General features: G+C 38.6%; 1 protein-coding gene across 1 annotated transcript in view; it reads right to left on the bottom strand.

The window, feature by feature from the left end:
- Nucleotides 1–885: 885 nt before the first annotated feature.
- Nucleotides 886–20,984, bottom strand: part of LOC140357937 (alpha-1,6-mannosylglycoprotein 6-beta-N-acetylglucosaminyltransferase B-like) — a 154,478-nt gene continuing 134,379 nt past the window's right edge. Inside the window, exons 14-17 of the mRNA XM_072442524.1 lie at nt 20,146–20,262; nt 16,694–16,768; nt 6,443–6,723; nt 886–1,284 (exon numbers count right to left, since the gene is read on the bottom strand). Coding sequence (XP_072298625.1) covers nt 1,086–1,284; nt 6,443–6,723; nt 16,694–16,768; nt 20,146–20,262 — 672 coding nt within the window. The 3' untranslated portion in view covers nt 886–1,085. The remainder of the gene's footprint in view (nt 1,285–6,442; nt 6,724–16,693; nt 16,769–20,145; nt 20,263–20,984) is intronic.

Genomic DNA, 20,984 nt, shown 5'->3' with positions numbered 1-20,984 from the left:
TAAACATGGACCGGCCTCCTGCTGGTGCCAGAGTCAGGACTAAACATGGACCGGCCTCCTGCTGGTGCCAGAGTCAGGACTAAACATGGACCGGCCTCCTGCTGGTGCCAGAGTCAGGACTAAACATGGACCGGCCTCCTGCTGGTGCCAGAGTCAGGACTAAACATGGACCGGCCTCCTGCTGGTGCCAGAGTCAGGACTAAACATGGACCGGCCTCCTGCTGGTGCCAGAGTCAGGACTAAACATGGACCGGCCTCCTGCTGGTGCCAGAGTCAGGACTAAACATGGACCGGCCTCCTGCTGGTGACAGAGTCAGGACTAAACATGGACCGGCCTCCTGCTGGTGCCAGAGTCAGGACTAAACATGGACCGGCCTCCTGCTGGTGCCAGAGTCAGGACTAAACATGGGGAATCTGTGTCTCAGTTTTATGCAGCTAAAATCTGGAACAGTCTTCCTGAAGATGTTAGACATTTGACTGAAAGGATTTTTTCTTTGCACTCTTCTCTTTCATGACTTAAATTGTTTTGTGATTTCATTAGTTTAGACAATCAGTTGGACTGATTTAAAAGGGAGTTGGACTCCGAAAACATGTTACCCTTTGTGGCTAGGTGTTTTTTATTTCTTTATTTTTTAGTTTTTTTTCTTAATTAGTTAATTTTATTGTATTTCTGTTTCTGTAATTTTTGGGTGATTTTAATGCATTTTTCCTGCTGTGTGAAGCACTTTGAATTGCCTTGTGTATAAGAGTGGATGAATGAGGATGAATGAATGAGCTTTGAATGTAATTACAGCCATGTATTGTGCATTTTATATAATATGGCACATTTAACTGCTGGATCTCTGGTGGTAACAAATACATTGATCAGTCTGTACTGTATGAGAATACTTTTGAATGAACCCTAACACAAGTAGATAACATCAAATGATCAGTTAATATTCAGCAAACTGATCATACTAAAATGAGCGCTGCAGATCTCTATGGTCAGTTTACAATGTTACAATGCCACATGAACACAACCTTTAGTGGAATTTCATTTTTTTGAGACTTCCGAGTTGACTTTAGGTGGCGTTGTTAGTCTGCGGTTAAAGGCAGTCTTTGCACAGAGCGACCTGCCCCCGGCGATAGTCCCGGCACGGGCACAGGCGCTGGTGCTTGGGGCTGGAGCCAGAACAGCTGAACAACAGGGGGTCCTTCTGCAGGTAACACTCTTTATGGTCCATCAAGAAGGCAGGCAGCAGGTGGTTTAACTCTGTCTCCACACCCTCGCACTCCAAGTTCAAGCTGGAAACAAACAGGAAAAATATGAATTAAAATATTAAATTCATTTAAACAAGATATATTTGCAAGAAACACAAATATATTGCAATAACATGAAGGTTTAAGAATCACTTGAGAAAATATTATAATGTAGGCTCCAGGAATTTGCCTTATAAATCTAAATTTCATCCGCCAAATCAACCAAATTTAGTTTTGAATGTAAAGACAAAGAAGATATTCACTGGTTAAAGGCACTATTAATGGAAGGGTTTTTACTCTGTTTAATGAGTGATATCACCTTCTATACAGATATTATGGACCTGATTGCACAACCACTCTGAGGGAACCCTAACTGTGGTGGGGACTGGAATCTTCATGTTCATCCTACATTAGACGCATCAAACTTAAAGGATAATAAATAGCAAATTCCCATAAATTAATGAAGAATATGGGATTGATTGACATCTGAGGGGAGATGAACCCTAGTGCACACACAATCTACTCCACTTTATCTTCAATGAAGACAGAACAAAAATCACTGAGGCACAATAAACTTAAGTCATCATGCTCCTATCTACATGACAGTAGACCTGGAGGAACAAAAAAAAAAAAAAAAACATACTTTGAAGGTTTAATGCTTAGCGACCTTTGGTAAAGGAAAAAAAGGTCAAATGAATCTATCTTATCTGGCAGAGAATGACAATGGTGAAACTTCCCTGCCCATCTTCTGGAATGCTTCTAAAGCAGTTTTGAGAGGTAAAAATATAGCTATGCTTGGCAAAGAAGAAACAAAAGCAGAAAAAGCTAAATTATCTGCAAGAAAAACTAAAATTGCTGGAGGTAAATCATGACAAGAAGGGGAATGTTCAAGTGCTACAGGAAATTAAAAAGATAACAGGAAATAATTAAGAAATAACTCTTTAACAAGCAAAGATATTAGGAAAGTGGTTTGAAATGTTCAAAATGCTTAATCCTGGAAAGTTTGAAAACAACAAGCTGAAATGTTTAAAATACGAGACGGACAGCATCATGTCATTTTAACCAAAAAAGACCACATTCAATCTTTGTTTGAATCCTTCTACAAAAACAATCTCTAAAATGTCAAATGATGAAATAAATTCTTTCTTGGACGCTCTCAATTTACTCATTATGACCCAAGAGTAAAATAAATAATGCGATGTTGGAAATACAGGGTCCAATCAGGAGATTAAAGAACAATAAATCTGAGTTCAAAATGGCACAAAGCTTTAAAAGAAACACTTACTCCACGACTTTTAACAGCTTTTAAGCGTCTTTAAACCAGCTCAGATCCTAGTTAGAATAGTCAGAGTTAGAATACTAAAGAGGGGAAGGACCAACTCAATTGTACCTCATATACAGTAGATATATTTCTATTTTGAATGTGTACTATTATGTATACACCTCAATAATGTCTAAAAGAATGGCACAAATACTCCCAAATTTAATTCACAATCATCAGACAGGATTCATTAACAAACGACAAACACAAGATAAAATAGAAATCATATAAAAGCACAACAAAACAAAGCTGTATTAATTAGTGTTGACGCCGAGAAAGCTTTTGAAACTGTTAGAACAAATTTAATAATAAAAAAATATTGGGACGTACCTTGACATTTAGAAAGACCTATCAATTTAAATGGCAAACAGAATCCATTAAATATTTAGATCAGAATAATCCTCCATAAAGATTTGTCAGTAATTTAATACAAAAACTGTACCTTTTCTCCACCGCAAAGAAACGAACCTTGAAAAATGTAATCTTTTGTGTTTGGCCAGATTTCTACAGGCTCTTCAACATCCCCTATAGCCCATTCAATGAGTGGAATAAAACATCTCAAGTATTGTATGGCAATGTAAAAAACGTGTATCCAATTCATCGTCATATCAACTCAACTCTCACTGTAAAAATCACTGTATAGCTCAATATCTTTTTTTTTTTTTAAGTGAAATGTGTTTTTTCTAAGCCTGTAAACTGCTGATTAGACTGTAGGAATGTAAATACACAGAAGAGGCTCGTTTTGGTGATGCATGTTCCTGTTTAAAACTAAATCTAACATAAAAAATAAATGCCATGCGTCACACAGCCGTATTTCCCTTCACTTGTTATAAAATAAAAGGTGATAGCGTAATCATTTACCTATAAAAACAAATAAAGTCTAATTGATCTTGTTTGTATTGTGTCATTTTTCTCTTTAACTGTGGCCGACTGGTGCTTCAGTTTTATTTGTGGGGTGCTTGTGCATTTGTGTGACAGGCTATATTTTACAGCGGCTGCGAAGTGGACATAAATTGCACTTTAACAGCAGCACATCCAGCACCGCTTAGCTATGTGTTAGCACCCATGGGTAGCACTACATCTGATGCTAACAATGAGCTACACAAGCCCCTGTTCTCCAAGGGACACACTTTCTGAGCACGTTTAGCATAAAGATGTGTAACAGGAAACACGGGACACAAACACGGGGAAAACATTGAAAGAAGCTAACACAGCGGATATCGATAAATAATGATACTGACAGAGGTATTGTGCAAAAATATCAATACTTGAAATTCCTCAAAAAAAAACTGTTTTTACTTTTCATATTTTTGTAATACATCGTTCATATTTTAGGTTTATTTAATATTCACATTAGTTCAAGTGGAGGTTGAAAGAAAATAATGATGGCAAATGTAAAATTGTTCAGTTGAGGAGTTTCAATGTATTTTCGTATAAAAGTCATTGGTTCTGGTATCAAATCAATGGTATCATCCATCACTAGCTCTGAGCAAGAAGAGGAGGCAGAGCAGAGAGAGGAAACACACAGGATCTGGGCTGCACACAGAATTATTAAACTATATTGATATTTACAACATGGCTAAATGTATATCGTGCCCAAAATTATATTGCTATAACTGAAACACAGATATATCACCCAGCCCCAGAACCAAATATATTAAAAAATGAATGGAAAAAGGAGGGTCATTTTGTTTTGACGGATGAAGAGAGGGAAAAACAGCTTTATTTATTTAAAAAAGTGTAACGGTTTAGAAAATTAAATAGCCTTTATTACAGCATGGCTATTGACATAAGAATCTCAGGGTAAAACAACTCCAGGTAAGATTTTGATGAGAGAACAATATCATCGAAATATCTCAAAAACAATATTAAACAGTAATCAAAGAGCACAATATTCTCTCCTATTGTGCGGCGCTGTATATGACGTGGGAGGAAAAGCCAGAGAGTATTGATATATTCCTCAATAACAGATTTATTTTCTTCCCTAATCCGTGCGGTCGTGAGCGTGGAAGCGAGCAGGTGCTTCTACACTTCCTGCTGCAGCTGAATAATATTAAAACTGGAGGTAAAATGAAGCGTGCAGAGTATGTATTCACTGACTTCCTGTTTGTGTTTGCAGAGGCAGCGCAGCGTAACAGGCACAGTTCACGCCTGACGAGATGTAAAAGCGGAGGTGAGTGGTGATGTTTTGGTACATACAGTATACACATACACAACTACAGAAACTTTGACTGAATCACTAATAAATGTGACTTAAAACGTCAGTTGGCATGGCAATAGTTTGAGTTTTATTTGCGAGCCAACAGAAGGTTAGCTCAATAAGAATGAACACAAAAAAGGCATCTGTTACTTGCTGTGTGGGGGCAAGAATTAAGTCCCATCCCATTATTCACACATTTCCATTTACACTTGGGGTTGCGGCAGCTTTCACAGGGATTTGTCAGGATTTTATGCAAGCTAAGGCATAAAAACAGTAGAGATCATTATGGTAGGTGGGTGCAAACTGTTTTAAATCGTTAAAGCATTGTAGGTCATACTCTATGTGACCTCTTGAACTTATTACGTACATTAATGAAAGCGATAATCATCATCTGCAGCTCATGAGCAGCCGCAGGTCGGACCACATGACTCCTGTCCCCTCCTGGCCCCTCCTGGCCCCCCACTGGCTTCCTGTCAAGTTCCACATTGATTTTAAAATGGTATTACTGTCTTTTAAAGCACTCAGTGGTCGAGCTGCACAATGTTTATCTGAACTCCTCACCCCAGATGTTCCCTCCAGAAGCTCGCTGGAACTCTCCCTGACCTAAGACACAACACATCCAAACTTTAAAGAAACGTGTGAAGCGTTTGATGCTGCCTGCTGTTCATTTTACTGTATATAATTCAATTTCTGTTTTATAATTCATTTTAATATTTGATCGTCTACTAAGGGTGCTGTTTTTGATTGTTAGTTGATAGTTTTTAATTACAATGTAAAGTCCTTTGGGGAAAATTCAGAAAAGTGCTTAATAAATCAATAATATGTATCATCATCATCATCATCATCATATTTTTGATGATTATGATAATATTGTAATGATAAATATCTCAAAGTAGTAATCAAATGTAAGCTCGCATACAAAAAGCACAGTTTTGTCCCAGCAGAATGGTAAATATCAGGGACGTCTAACTAACTATGAGCCTCATTTATCAAGCGTTTGCTAATGTGCTAAACGGCTAACTGTGCTAAAAGAGGAGCAAAAGCTGGACGCCATTGACATCTCACACAGACGCTAAAAGCACAAAGCACAGTTTCTGCTCATTCGAGTTGAGTGATTTTTTAGTGATTTTTTAGTGATTTTCAACGCTTTGAAAAGGACACACTTACAAAGCAGCTGTTATAAAAAAAAATATAGCACTTTACCTGCAACACTTTGGCCCTGTCTCGCACAGGGATTCTATTGAACTAGAACGTTCCACAGCTGCGTTCCAACAAAGTGAGCTTTTACGCGTCTGTCCCGTGTCCTTTAAATCCTACTGTTAAAGGACAGCTGTCCGATCCAAACGCTTCACGTCATTATAACTTCACGTGGCTGTACTCTCAATATAGCAGCAGCACATTTACATATCACTTTGGCAGATAAAATAAGGTACTCCAGTTCCAATAAATGATGTGCGACATGCCCAAAAAAAGCACTTTATACTTTTATACAAATTAGCACCTGGTTTGTCAAATGAGGAAGACAAAATGAAAATGCTTATCGGAGTAGCATTTCTACAACACCCTAAGCCTAAACCTACAATATGTCAATGTAATATGTATGCAGCGTGACAATACCTAACCCCTCCACCATTGACCCCGTATATGAGGACATAGGAATCCCAAATGTGCACATGTCTTACGAGCTAAACGCCTCTTTTATATTGATGTAGCGGTAGAAGGCCGGTTCACAGATGAGACCGGCTTCCTGGCACGTCTTCACACAGGACCAGTCTGGAGCTGATGCCAGGACCCTGAGAGCCGTGAGCGGGGGCCAGAAGGACGACGAGGGAGCGGAGCCAGGCAGCGCCCACGACAGAGCACTGGAGTTGGGCAGCAGACGAAAGGGGCTGGGGGGGTCTCCGGGCCAAGAGCTGCGAGAGTCCAAACTGGAGGAGAAGGGCTTTCGGGGTGAACAGAAATCCTGCAAGTGGAGAGAGAGGGCAAAGTGTTACGACTACTGCCACTAAAACTACCAAAAGGAGTGTTTAATAAGTGTATAAAGTGTTGTCAAGTTTTGGTTCTTTGCGATGGATCTATAGGTTATCCAGATTTAGTTACAATTTAGTCCCGTTTGAGGCAAAATTTTATAATAATGTTTTTTTTTTTTACATAATCTCAAAGTGGCTTTACATTACAACTTTTTAGTTGTATAAGACAATAACGCATCCACTAGTTTGGTTATAGACATGGTATTGTCCTGGTTTAGTTCTGATTCAGACTTGGCTTTGCTCTGGTGAAGAACTGTCTGTGACCTGGTTTAGTTGTTTTAAACCGTTTTAAACATTTTAGAAATACAAAAATACATAATTATTCCCTCCATCTTGGTTATCTTTCTTTATATTCCTTGTTCCTGCATCAAGTTTTAGCACTATTAATGTTGTTGAGATTCTAAAAAGTGCTTGTGACCACAGCACATACTTATTATTGAGCTTTATATGTGACACTTAAAGTCGTTTTCACACGGCAAACGGCCCCAGTGCGCTGTAGATGTTCAGTTTACTTCACTTTTGGTTCGCTTCTGTTCACATTTGCCGCTCCACGTCGTCTGAAAACCCTGCACCATCAGCCACGAGAGACATGATCAACCGACAGCCGCACTTATCTCCATGACAGCGGGAATCAAGCGAACAGAGCCGCACGCGCTCACTTTCCCCCAGCGCTGTAAGTGCTGGTGTTTAGGTAACTGCACAGTGAGAGTGATGTGCGATGGTGGAGCACAGAGGCAGAGGTGATATTCAGTTGATCCAATTTGCCTCGTCAAGAGGCTGGTTGCAAATGGCAGCTCCGCAGTGTTCAATCAGGCAAAGCGCATTTTTGATCTGATTCGCGTTCACACTAGGAGAGGTCGACCTAACGAGAGGCAGCGAAAAACGGCTTGAGACGTGCGTTTTAACACAATAAAAACTGCGTTGTCTATATTCTGCACCATGACCTCAATCACGGACATCTCCATTCAAGCCGTTTCATACCAGCTCCAACACATCCTCGTTAATCTCAGAACAATACGAGTCCGGTTATATCAGCTAATAATAAAAAACGAGACACGCCCGGCCGAACCCGCCAATTGGCAGCGAGCGCCTCGATTATATTCTCCCTCCAGCTGGGGCTCTTCATAAGGCCAGGTAATGGCATTCCTCTGACACGTCCCAGACCCCTTTATTAAACCGCCGCCCTGAGCCGGCAGGCAATAACTGAGCCTCCAATCTCTCCATCACCGGCCACTTCCACTACAAGATCATAGGCCAAGTAACGAACACAGAGTCGAGCAAACGAGGAGAAGAGATAAGCGTGAGGTTAAAGCGTGACCACAGAAGGAAGGGAATTAGTAGGGTGGGACACGGTAGGTGAATAGATATATCACATTTTAAACAATCATAGATTATTTGTAGAGTTATTGGCTTTTTAAACATGCTCTTGAGTTTTAGAACTTAAAGTAACATGTGTAGTGATGACTTTCTCTCAGTCAGACATGCTATTGTAAGCACACTGGGACAGGAAAGAGGCAGAGCCAGACGTGGAGGAAGGCAGACACAGGGAAATCAGCTCACACAGGGAAACACGTGACAATGTGACATTTTATAACTCGCCCCAACCTGTCCAGCAATGAAATGATCATATTCTGTGTCACCCCCCTTTTTGACCTGTCAAAAAACAACCCGCGCATCACGAAAGCATGCAGTTGTAATTAGCGTGATTTGACGACAGAAATGAACCTGACAAAGACTTATGGACTAAAAAACAGCATTGAAGATTTTAAAGCTTTACTGAGTGTGTGAGGCTCAGAAAAGGAGCAGAAAAGAGGACCTTGTAAACAGAAATATTGAAATATGCATGAATGAAGCTAAATACAACTTACATGTATGTTTTTGATCAGGAAACAATATTAGAATCTCAATAAAGTCAATTTAGCATAATATGTGCCCTTAAAGGCGTAATGGACAATATTTTTGGCCCAAATCTGAGTCATTTCCTCGTGGCGTGGACTGCCGATTAGTCCTGCCATGTATCAATCATAAAACGCACCTACTGCTCACCTGCAGCCTCGTGCGGCTCGTCTCCAGGAGCAGCACGTTTCCCTGTGTCTAAGTGCATGGATCTATCATAATATAGTTCCCTCAATGTACGGGACAAAATTAAGGCAGAGAAAGACAGTTCGAGCTCAGAAGAGACGGAAATCTACGGAGACGAGAGATGCGACGCGATCCGTCGCGCTAATAAACAAACGCACGTGTAGCCGCAAGGCTTTTTTGTGCGTCCACACGGGGGGAGTGCGCATGCGCACTTCCGCTTGAGTTCTCAAATCGGCGAAAAATCCTCCATTACGCCTTTAAACTTTTCTCATGGTCTTTTTGTGTGATTTCTGTACATAGGAATAAAAGAGACAGGTTTTAAATTTGATATTCCTTTTGTCAACACATTGGATTGTGGATATCTTCAATAGTGTTTTATTTAAAGCACAAAACAGAAATTGTAGGTTGATTCAGTAAAAAAAATTGTTGATGTTGTTGTTTCTTGTTGACGGCTTTTGTGAAGAGAGAACAGATCCATATCTTAAAGGGGGGGAAAGGCCTGCAGATGTGATCATTATGTGCCGAGTAGAGCTTTCGTTGCACTTTACCTTTGATCAATGTTAAAGGAATACTTGGCGCGTATGAAATTAGATTCTGACACGGCCGAGCTCTATGAAGTATTAGTAGCACTCCTGGCTTCAGCAGAAGGGAAAACGCTACATACGCTGCCCTACAGCTATGGGCTTCAGAGTGGTGAGACATTTGCACGGTTGCCATAGCAATTAAGGTGAGAAACTGTGGATGAATAGCGAAAACATGTATTACAAGTTTTTTTTAATCATGCAATCTTTTATGTGTAAAAACGGACCAAATTACACACCTTTGAAACCAAAAAATATAAATTAAAAAAACTTGCTTCATATTGTTGATGCATTGGATGAAAAAACAAAAAATAATACTGAGGGAATTTTGGATGTATGATTTTATTTGAGTAAACTTTCAGAAAATTCTATTTTTATTTTTGCCAAAGGTCGCCATGGAAATGAGCAAAAAGAGCAACAAGTGAAATGGTCTCCATGAACAGACAAAAAACCCTGAAAAAAAAAGAAAAATACAAATCAATGTTAGACAAGAAAGACCTTCTTTAACAGAAATGGAGGGCTAAGGTTTAATCTTCCTGGTATCTATAATGGTATACTGAACCCCTGGAAAGGTAGAGGACCAGGACCAGGACATGTAGATGCTAATCAGGTACTCAGGGTGGTTGAGCCAGGGTCTCACAAAGACAAAGAGGATTCTAATAGCCCATTATGATTCTGAATAGGCTAGCTCGGTAGATACAAGGGGGAAGTTTCTGTTGAAACAAACAACTCTTTCTACTTCAGGAAGGCTCCTCCCAATGGGCGGGTCTTACCACAGAACAGTATTAATATCGGAGTTCTCGATCTAAATTCTGTTATTGACAATGACTCTTGGATGAGAGTCGAAACGTCTATTTTTTCAAACTGAGTCCAGATGACTACAACTGAAGCTTTTTCTACTATATTATACAAAGCTGTTTTTGAACTTTTATCATAATTTAATCTTCTCATCAAGTACAATATACCTGGATTTGTTTTATTGTATTCACAAATGTATGACTTAGTTTCACCCAGTGATGTCATGAGGTGATAATCCTGCTTTTTCACGTTATAAAGTCCATTCACCTTTACCAGTCACATTCTGATTTTTCCAATGCTAAAATTTTGATTTGGACAAGGCAGCACAACATTTAAAGATGCATTTTAAACTGCTTAACTCCTCAGTGCACCAGCAGGTGGCGTCACTTCTGTCACTTCTGCTGGTGTTTGGTATATATTTTGCATTGATCTGAGATACTTTTAGTTGTAGTCATATTAACTTTATTTACTCATCAAACTGTGTCAAAACTTCCCAAATATGTTACGTTTTATCAATATTTTGTCACCTGATGTTAAAAAAATAATACTTTGTGCAAACTTAACTTATCTTAACTTAGTTCTCAACACCAGACATACAAGTTGATCAGTGACCTCATATGAACCCTGTTGAGCTTGAATAAATAATTAAATCTACTTCCTTACCTCCCATTGTTTGCAATTACACCAAAACAATAGCACAACGATTGTTACTTCTTATTCTAATGTTGTTGTGAAGAGACCGGCCTGATTTGCAGCTATGAAATTGCCGCCATTTGAAATGATAAACGTCAATCAAGTAGCTGCCATTTGAATACCGTCTGGGTAATAATAGCTTAAAACAGAAATAGGAGGCGTGGGAGTGCAGAATGTTTTTGGCACTTGGGCTGCACAGAGCTTTAATACTGTAGTGAGCGATCAGGTCAGGAAAGAAGATGGAGAATGCGGTCAAGCAGACTTGCCAAAAAAAACAAGCAACCAAACCTTTGAAAAATAGCCCAGTTGTCTGACTGTTTCTAAATGTTGAACTGAAATATATATATTTTTAAAAACACTGCAGACAAATTATTTTAAACATCCCATTGGACTTGTGTGTATATTGGACATAAAACTCCTGCAATGGAAACAATAGATGGATATCTTTGGAATGTACTTTTGGCAGCAGTGAAAAAGATATGGATGACACAAAATATATGAGTTAAGTATGAGTTGAACTGTCAGGGGACTGGGCGCAAGGACATTTTTGTTGTATTTTCTTATTTCCTGCTTTTCTCACTGTGGTACGTTCTGTCTCGTAAAAAATAAATAAAAAACAATACCCCAAAAATCAGCCTAAAAATCCAACACCTAAACAACGGCAAAATGGTGTGGGAGGTGTACATACTGTAATTATTGATCACATATTAATTTAAAGCATTAGCAGGTCTGTTAAGAATAGGACAACAGACAAACAAAAACAGAAAAACACATCAATTATGATTTTATTTTTTTTCAAAGAACAAAGAACTGCAACTTCCAAAACAACCACCAAAAAAGAGAAACCAGAAATGTCTAAAAAACAAATAATAAATGCAAATAAGCAAATTTGGACACTATGTGGTCAAGTCCATTTGTTAAGTATAGGACAGTGGTGGTAAATAATTCATTAACATGTAACAGTAACATGTTCAACTAATCAGCATCATTTTTATTTACAGTACTACTTCACTCTAAAGATTGTGCTGTCCACCTTGCAGATTGCTTTGTTATAATAAACCAATGGCGAGTTTAAGATGCTAAATACATTCAAACGTGATCTTTACAAGTAAGTCAAGTTTAGCAATTCAAATTCGAACATAGTTTCTTTGTAGAGTAAGTTGAGCGCAGCAGAGTTGAGGAGGCATGTGGGAAGAAGAGGTAGAGTGAGAGGAGTGAGTGACGGCGTGACCTTGTGTGTCGAGACAGAGCCCACTCAGTCTGAGCTTCAGCCTGAGCCAGTGTGAACCAGCCACAGGAGAGGCCCCCAGGGGCCACTCTCATTATACATATTCATCTGTGTCATGGTCTTCAAGTACATCTGGACAGTTTACAATGTGATGTATAACAAAAACTAATAAACCACTGAAAAATAGAATATAAGACATTTGTATTTCTGTCCCATAGTTAAAAGTTATTATATCTGTAGGAAAACTCACTGCAGAATAAACAATATGTATGGAGTAACAATAAGGTCGTGCTTGAACTGAACAACAATTTTACATGTTGCTTGTCGTAATCTCTTCTCACAGCAAAAAAGGTCCTGGGTTTAATTCCCGCAACGGCTCAAGAAACAAAACTTTCCTACCAATCAATCATCATCTATAATTCTGTAGTAGAATTTGTCTGTATGAAAGGCCAGCTAAAGCACTTTACCTGCCACTGCGGCCCCACAAAGATGGCTGCTTCTACTACAACGCAATTTAAATAAACTACAGCGATAACAATCAGAATCAAGCCATGATGTACATTAAGTTAATGAAGTCAACTCCTCACTCCTCCTCAACGACCCCTCTTCAGTCTGTTAGGCCGGGTCACATAAGCAAGGCAGGTGCCATAGCCTGGGATATTACTGAATCCCCCATGACGATACTCAAGAGTGCAAACAGAAGGAGCCGAGATCAGCACCATTGGACAGCGGACAGCTCCTCCAGCTCTCCTTCAGTCTGACTCTTTGATATTGAATGTGTTTGCAATCCACCAAAGGTTATGGGCTCGTGCTGTTTATCAATTTAATAATCATGTTTCAATCGATTGTATGAAAATTCAAGTTTAGATTTTTGCAAATTATAGTGATAACCATTAATACGTTAGTAGGTACATACAATTTTCAATGTGTACATATTATTGATCCTTCTATTTTAATAATTCAGGCCCAGAGTCATTTGCCCCTGATCCATTATGCCAGCTACAAGGGAAGGGTGCTGTTTCCTCTCTATTGAAACCAGGAAGTTCATTCAAAGCTGTTCACAGTTCTCTCCACCCCTCCTTCAAAGGTCACCATTAACTCTTAGACTAGAGAAGGGGGGGTCCTAATCTGCTGGAAGAACTACAAACACTGTTACCCCATCATTACAGTTAAGTTGATATAAACTTAAAAGGATAGTTGCACACACTAAAGCCTGATATAATAGTGCAGTAAAAGGCCTGAGTAGTACTTTAAAATGCACTTCTTACTGGTGTTGAGGATCACACAGTCAGCAGGCTTAATCCTTCTCTTTTATACACTTCACAGACGGAGTCGGTCCAATTAGAGCCTGGTGTCGTGTCAACAAAGATGCTGAAACATCCTTGTACTTCCTGCATACCTTCAATCCAATGTAAGGCTGTTTTTTTCTACCTTGAATATTTAATTGGCCTCAAGCTCAGAAAAGACAAGACACCTGCCATATACTTTCAGAACAAGACAATGATTTGTATTATTACTGACACGAATAAGTTCTTACATGTCAGTAGTTGCAAAAGAGTACTGTATATTGTACATTGTAAATCATTGCAGCGGGAACAGCTTTTTATTTTGAAAGTGTTTTATTAATCACTTTTGGACCCACGTAACTCTATAAGATGATCAAGAACCACACCAGAGAGAAGGCTCAAAGAAATAATTGGATGCTGCTCTTACAGGACAGTGCTCATTAAAGATGTGAGGGTTTTCGTTTGACCCGCGGGTCGGAAAGGGGCTGACCACAAAATTAAAATTTTCTTGCGAGGCAGGTTATAAAATGCTGATGTTGCACATCAGATGTAATTTTGGATTTAGTCGCGGCTTAATTCAGTTCCTCATTAGACTCATTCCTCCATAAATTTGAGTCAGATTCTAATAAAACACACAGCATTTTGCAGCTTAACATCTAATAATTTCTCATAATTTCTCTGTGCGAGTCAATTTACCTGTGTCTTCCTTCCTCCACTTCTGGTTCTGCTCCGGTGCGTGGGAGAGAGAGGATGCGAAGGAAAGAAGCATCTCCCAGTTCAGTTTTAAAGGTTATTAGTCGTAGTGGGATGATTCATTTGCTAAAATGTCTCAGGTGCAGATCCTATATTTTGTAACCAATTAAAAGCTTTCAGCTGCTTCTTTAGACTGACTCAAATCCATAGTCCAAATTACAGTTAAAACATTCACAAACTGAAAAAAACTGACACCCACCTACACCCACAGCCACCCACCCACACACACACACACACACACACACCCACACACGCACGCACGCACACACACACACACACGCGCGCACACACACACACACCCACACCCGCCCGCGCCCACGCACGCACGCACACACACACACACGCGCGCACACACAAACACACACACACCCGCCCACGCACGCACGCACGCACACACACACACGCGCGTGCACACACACACACACACACGCGCGCACACACAGACACACACACACACACACACACACCCGCCCGCGCCCACGCACGCACGCGCGCGCACACACACACACACACACACACACACACGCGCACACACAAACAAACCCACGCGCACAAACACACACACACACACGTGTGGAGAATAATGAACCTCGCCTTCTTCGTTTGAAAATAATGGCCACTCACATTGGCGATGGTCAACAGGGCACATGCCAAAGTATTATCATAGTTTAACACATTATACAGCGCTACAACCATAACTCATTTCAGAATCCCTGCAACAAACTGCAGCGTCATCAGTTTACTCATGTCCTAATGAAGCCGAGTCCCACCGCGATGAGACGAGGAAACGAGGATTTGTCCCGCTGTCTTTCCCTGTGAACTCCATTTGGTCCTTCAGCCTCGCCTCAGGTTTAGACATGAGTCGGCACATCCAGCAGCAACTCCAACCACGTCCAAACCTTTAGGCATTCACCGTGTACGTATAATTGTTTTAATGCAGCCCGGGTTTGTCATTTCCTCTGTTGTTTTGCCAAAAACTTCTCCACAGTGTAAAAGTATAAGAAGAGTGATAAATGTGCTCAGAGTCAGAGCCTTCAGTACGTGCCACGCCGGGTTTAGTTTCCCCTGAGTTTAACCTTCAGGCACACAGCTTACTGCAGAAACAAGTTTAAGTAAAAATACCAATTTATTAGAATATAAATTGGGTAGTTTTCAGTTTTCTATTAGAATATATCTTCTTTTGTTCAGAGCAGAACCAGCCAGCACCTGTAGTTCCCTCAGTTATGCTGTAAATTGTTCCTTCTTCATCCTTATACATAAGATATATAATAACTTAAAACACTATTTGAGTGTGTACTGAAACCTAAAGGAATACAACTGGGTGTTTTGTTTAATGTGTTTGATGCACTAATAACTACAAGAATATTAACTAGACTAATGACAGGATTACTAATAGCAGCATTAGGAAAACAAATCTGCAAATTAAATGTTTGTAGTATGCCCTTAATTTGTACTTTACGCCAATTAACTGAGGCAGAGCCCATGAATCATTTAGAAAAGGAGTTTGTGTTCTACATATTGTACTCCTTCTGTAGTACAATATGTAGTACTCCTAACCGCGGGAAGCTGGTACTGCAGTAAAAGTACAGAAGGAGGTAGCAATGAGCAATTTACCGTACTTTCAATTTTCGTATGTACTTTTATTCTAATATTTTAATACTATTTATCTTTTTTGCTTGTCTTCAACCTGTGAAGAGCTTTATGGCTGCAAATAGAAGATTCGGACATGATTATGGTTTAGTTTCGCTTATTTTTTGCTCACTATTTATTGCATTCTACATAGAACTGACAAACGTTTACTGTTGATTCTATGATTTGAACATATGTGAAAAATATTTGTACCTCTCCTTCTAATTTACCATTGAAAATACCAGATTTTGTGCAATATTTATGTTGTTATATAAATACACTAAAGGCGGTTTACCTCATTTTGACTGTCCTAAAAAAGTGAAAAACAGAACCAGTTAATTTTAAACTTTTTGCAGCGGTCCAACCTTATTGCTCACTTTTCTGATGCATTCCAAGTTTTGTAAGCGCTTTTCATGAAGAAAAATCCTCTATAATTATAAGCAGATGGCACACAGCAGTCTCATTTTCACCCTACAATATCTCTGTACTGGGGCAAAGCAGATTTTATTTAATGACATGAAAAAAAAATGGGTACAGCTCCTGTAACGTCAAATAATGAATCAGATGTTACGTCCTGATGATTATTCTTACAAGTACTCTTAAGCAAGTTGTAGTTTCCACAAATATTGATTCCACTCTTACCACATATTTATAGATGATTATCATGAATATTATGGTTATTTTGAAGTTTGTAGAGTAAAATCTTTGACTACTTTACCAACCTCTGCTCATCAAAGCCAGTGGATGATTTACCTTCCAATTGTATCGATAACTCTTACTTTAAACTTAAATATGAGCGACATTATTTTGAAGTAGTGGTACTCTGCGTTGTGTAGACTGGACTTGGACTCACCTGGTTCTGTATGTAGGCGTGCACTCGCTCCAGCATGCCCTCACAGGTGTACTCGTGCGGCACGAACGGCTCCACCTGCACAGAATCCACATGTTCACGATCAAGAAGGAATCTAGTGCCTTTAATTACAACTCAGGCCAAGACGAGTAAATCAAGTGAGACGGATTCATTAGCGTAATTGTGGAAGGCCTACTACATCATCTGAGCCGTAATAAAACCTAATAGACCTAATGCATCACACATGACAGCGCTGGGAATTGATATCCTTATTTTTAGGGCCAACAATGTCAGACAATGGGTTAACTGGGTAAAAGAAGGCGTGACCAAAATGTGAGTCAACACCTGGAGCAACATGGGAAATAAATTGCTGTATTTACTATGAGCGTCTATTGTTGATATGCTGATTTTGAATAGATTTTTTCTTGAGATTGAGAGTATGGCATATAAATTCACATTTTGGAGGAAAAACAATGAATTTAAAAAAAAAAAAAAAGATAAAGAGGAATTATTAAAAGTAATTCTTGTTCATGACCAGAAAAATTTAAAATTACTTGTTTTTGTTCATAAGGGAAACAAAATAGAATTGAAAATCTGGGTCAATAAGCAGGGAAAAAGTGTGATTTGATTATTTGTCTACAATATAATACATTCAATATTACACATTTCATATTATGTTAGGGTTACACGATTTAAAGTAACTGCATAGGTAAAATGATTCAATAGAAAGGAAAAAAACTATTCAATGAGACAAAAGAAAATGTCTCTCAAAGGTCCACGCTCCGACCTCTGAGGACAACTGGAACGCAGCATAAGGAATGAAGGGAGCAGGAACTGAAACTGAAACTAGAACTAGCCGGGCGTCGTTGTGAAAAGGCCTATTCATCTTATTCCGGAAGCCCATCTGAAGTAATCCCTCTTCTGGTTGTATTGTAGTGACCTCCAGAGAAAATAAGTTCTACACAGACTAAAAAGCCGTTTTCCAGACGCTCAGGGAATCAGTGGATTGTTGACTTGTTGATCACATGAACGTTGGACATTTTACACAAATGAATCCACTTTAGAACATATTTTAGACCAAGATTTTTCCCGGAGTTCCAGCTCTGACGGAATTGTCATTACAACAGAAGTGCTGATTCATGGCAAAAAGAGACAAAAGTGGGCGGGCCGGAATAAGGTCCATATATTTGTGTAAAAATGTTAAAATATGTCAATATAAAATACTAAAATAACTTATTTTGCTACAAAATGAGCCCATAAAGATTGATAATGATCAGCATTATATTGATTATACTGTTTGAGAAAGGAAACAACAGAATTTATATAGACCTAATTATATTGTATTTTAAGATTTTTTTAAAATGTTGAATATATTAGATAAAACCTGTGCCAAATTACAAATAATCTGCTAAATTCATAATAAAAAATAGTCTAACTCCATCAATGTTTTGTTCTTTTTATGTGTTGCTTCAAATAAATTAAATTACCGTTTGCTTTACAGAAATAACACATATTTAACTTTCCAGTGAATAGCTTCATACAGTTTTCACTTCATATGATTCTAGCATGCGCTCCAGATCCCATATTTCTATGGGGCATTTCAAATGACAAATGGCTTCTGTTAGCGATGTGTTCCTTTTAGCTGTGTTATTACTTTATTTCATCTGAGTTTAATGAAATGTATCTGACACTTCATCAGTTACTGCGCTGCGCTATTTGCCTGTTGGCCATCTTTGTATATCCGAGACATCACGCGGGAAAGAAAAGGGGAAATTCAGCGATGGGGAAACAATTGAAATGATTGTTTAATGCATTTTCCATGATCATATTTAGAGGTAATGTCGGTTGAAATGTCTGTATTCTTGGACTGTAGGCTAAAGGCGAGGTGTACAAAAGGCTAACTTTGTACTAGCTAGCTAAAGTGCAAACAATGTCGTTTTATTTTATTCTAATTTGGTTATTAATTGTCACCAGAAGTATTTTTGTAAAGATCCGTGTGCGAAATACTGAATGTGTAAACTTTTATGGCAGATTTAAAACACTGTGTAAGATTGATCAGATACAAAGTTTATTTAAGATGTAAGAGTTTTGTAGGCTCAATGCTTTGACAACAAATCATTGTGCTAGATTTAAACGCAAATTTAGTCAAATAAATCTATAATAAACAATTTTTAAAAAAAATCACAACTGTTTTCATGTTTCCTTGAGTTTGGTGATCCGGTTCTGTTAGCGGCCGTGACAGATTCAAATCACATTATACTGAAATGTTCCATAGTATTGCATTAAGCTCATTCATCTCCGTGGAGACGAGCACCACCAGAAAAGTTACACCGAGCAGTTTGAATTACAACGAATGATGAAATGATTGATGACGAAAACCTTGACAGAATACTGTAAAAGTCGACAACATTTCCAGCGCACTCAGCCCTTGTTTTGCATAATGTTTGTGACAGATTGAGACCAGGTTGATTAATTATAATGATCTGTTGACAATGCTTCACTGCTGGAGGGGCAAAGCCTGTGGAAAAATGCCATGTAAAAAACAGATGTGGAGAGAAGGCACATTCACACTTCTCCAGCAATTAGCGACACACTGCAGAGCGCTAGCTAAGCAGTCTGTTGCTAGCCCGCCGCCATGATTTAGAGCCCCATTAGCCACAAAGGGATTCAAAAAATGGGTCAGACATTACACAATCACAGGCTAGCTAGCTGTGCGAGCTTGGAGCTAGCCACTTAGCAAGTTAGATTTTCTCCATAATTTTACATATATTTTGAAATCTTACTTGCTTTGGCCCATGAATATCGCCATTGACAATGTATATCCAAGCAATTATTTTCATTGCTAGTGTTCTTTTTACAAGCACTGTCAAATTAATGGTACAAAAATTTAATATATAATTTAAAAAAACATCAAACTATACACTAGGGATGGAACTAACAATTATTTTAGCAATCGACTCGTCAGCGATTATTTATGTTGCAGATTCAGACCAAATGGATGTTGAAATATGTTAACTGAAAACCACTAGATAGACAGTCTTAACAAATGAAGTGTATTATTCATGAAATTCAGATATTGTTAATTATTTTTTGACATTTTGATTGAAAAAAAAAGGTGTCCAGATAACAATGACTTCAACAATTACAATTTTTTTTTTTAAATGCAACTCCGATTATATTTTATAGTTGACTACTCATACTACGTTGATTAATTGTTATTTATTTATATATTATTGTGCCCCGCCCACTTCCGCTTAAGTTCCTTTATTGCAAAGGTGAGCCAGAGAAAAGTTTTGCCGCTTAAATATTATAGTTAGTAGGTTCATTTGTGTAAAATGTGCAGCAACAAGTCAACAAAGCACTCTGAAAATGGCTTTGTAGTCCGTATGCGGAACAAACAATCGGAGAAAAGACCACAATTCCCCCGAAAAGGTGAACGGTTAAAACAGACGTACGTTGAGCTCCATGATTTCTCGGATGGTTTCGTTGATGTTGGTCCAGTTCCCAAAGTCGATGGTAATGACGTGTGGTCTGCCGATGTACTGCTCTGCGTAAGGATGCTGCGAGCTCACCTGGAAACAACAAGAAGATAATGTAAAAAGACAAATACAGAGCCAAACATTTAATAACAGAGCTGACCATAGCAGAGGCCAGCTTTCTTCTGGCTCATTCTGTATCAAAATGATGTCTATTTTAGGGCTGCAACTAATGATACATTTACAAATCTATAAATCCAGTAATTATTCTTTTGATTAATTTGTTATTTGTTGTTTGGAATGCAAAAAAAAACCTGTGAATTTGAATCCATATGAAGCTAAAGTGATGTTGCTTTATATCATCCTTATACAAATACAGCTAAAGCAGTTTTTTTTAATTAAAACATTAAATGAAGCTGTTCCCTGTATCATTTGATGTACTTGGTTTTGTCTAAGTCATAAAACATCTTCCCTCAGCACAAGGCATGTTTTAGAGTCCAGATAACGATTATTAGTTGACGATTATCTCAATAATTTGTTAGTTGTGAATTAACTAAAGTTGATTCAGCCCTAGTATATTTAGTGAAAGTTTGTGTTTGTATTTTTGAGTTCTCGACATTGGCAGCACAATTGTAGTCAACATGACACAACAGGAGATGCTTTTAGTGAAGGCGATCTATCAGTCCAAGATTATGAAAGAGCTGAAAAACACAAGCGCTTTAATTCAAAGAGCGTGAGGAAAACTGGATAAGCTTCACGAAACAAACCTGTTCAACGCACGCTGGATGAAAACTGTAATAAGCTTACGATACAGATTG

Source organism: Eucyclogobius newberryi, unplaced genomic scaffold (assembly GCF_026437365.1).
Source record: "Eucyclogobius newberryi isolate DKJ021-1_F unplaced genomic scaffold, fEucNew1.0.hap1 SCAF_13, whole genome shotgun sequence".
Lineage (NCBI taxonomy): Eukaryota > Metazoa > Chordata > Actinopteri > Gobiiformes > Gobiidae > Eucyclogobius > Eucyclogobius newberryi.
Note: the sequence above shows the minus strand (reverse complement) of the source record. Positions and strands in the feature narration are given on the sequence as shown.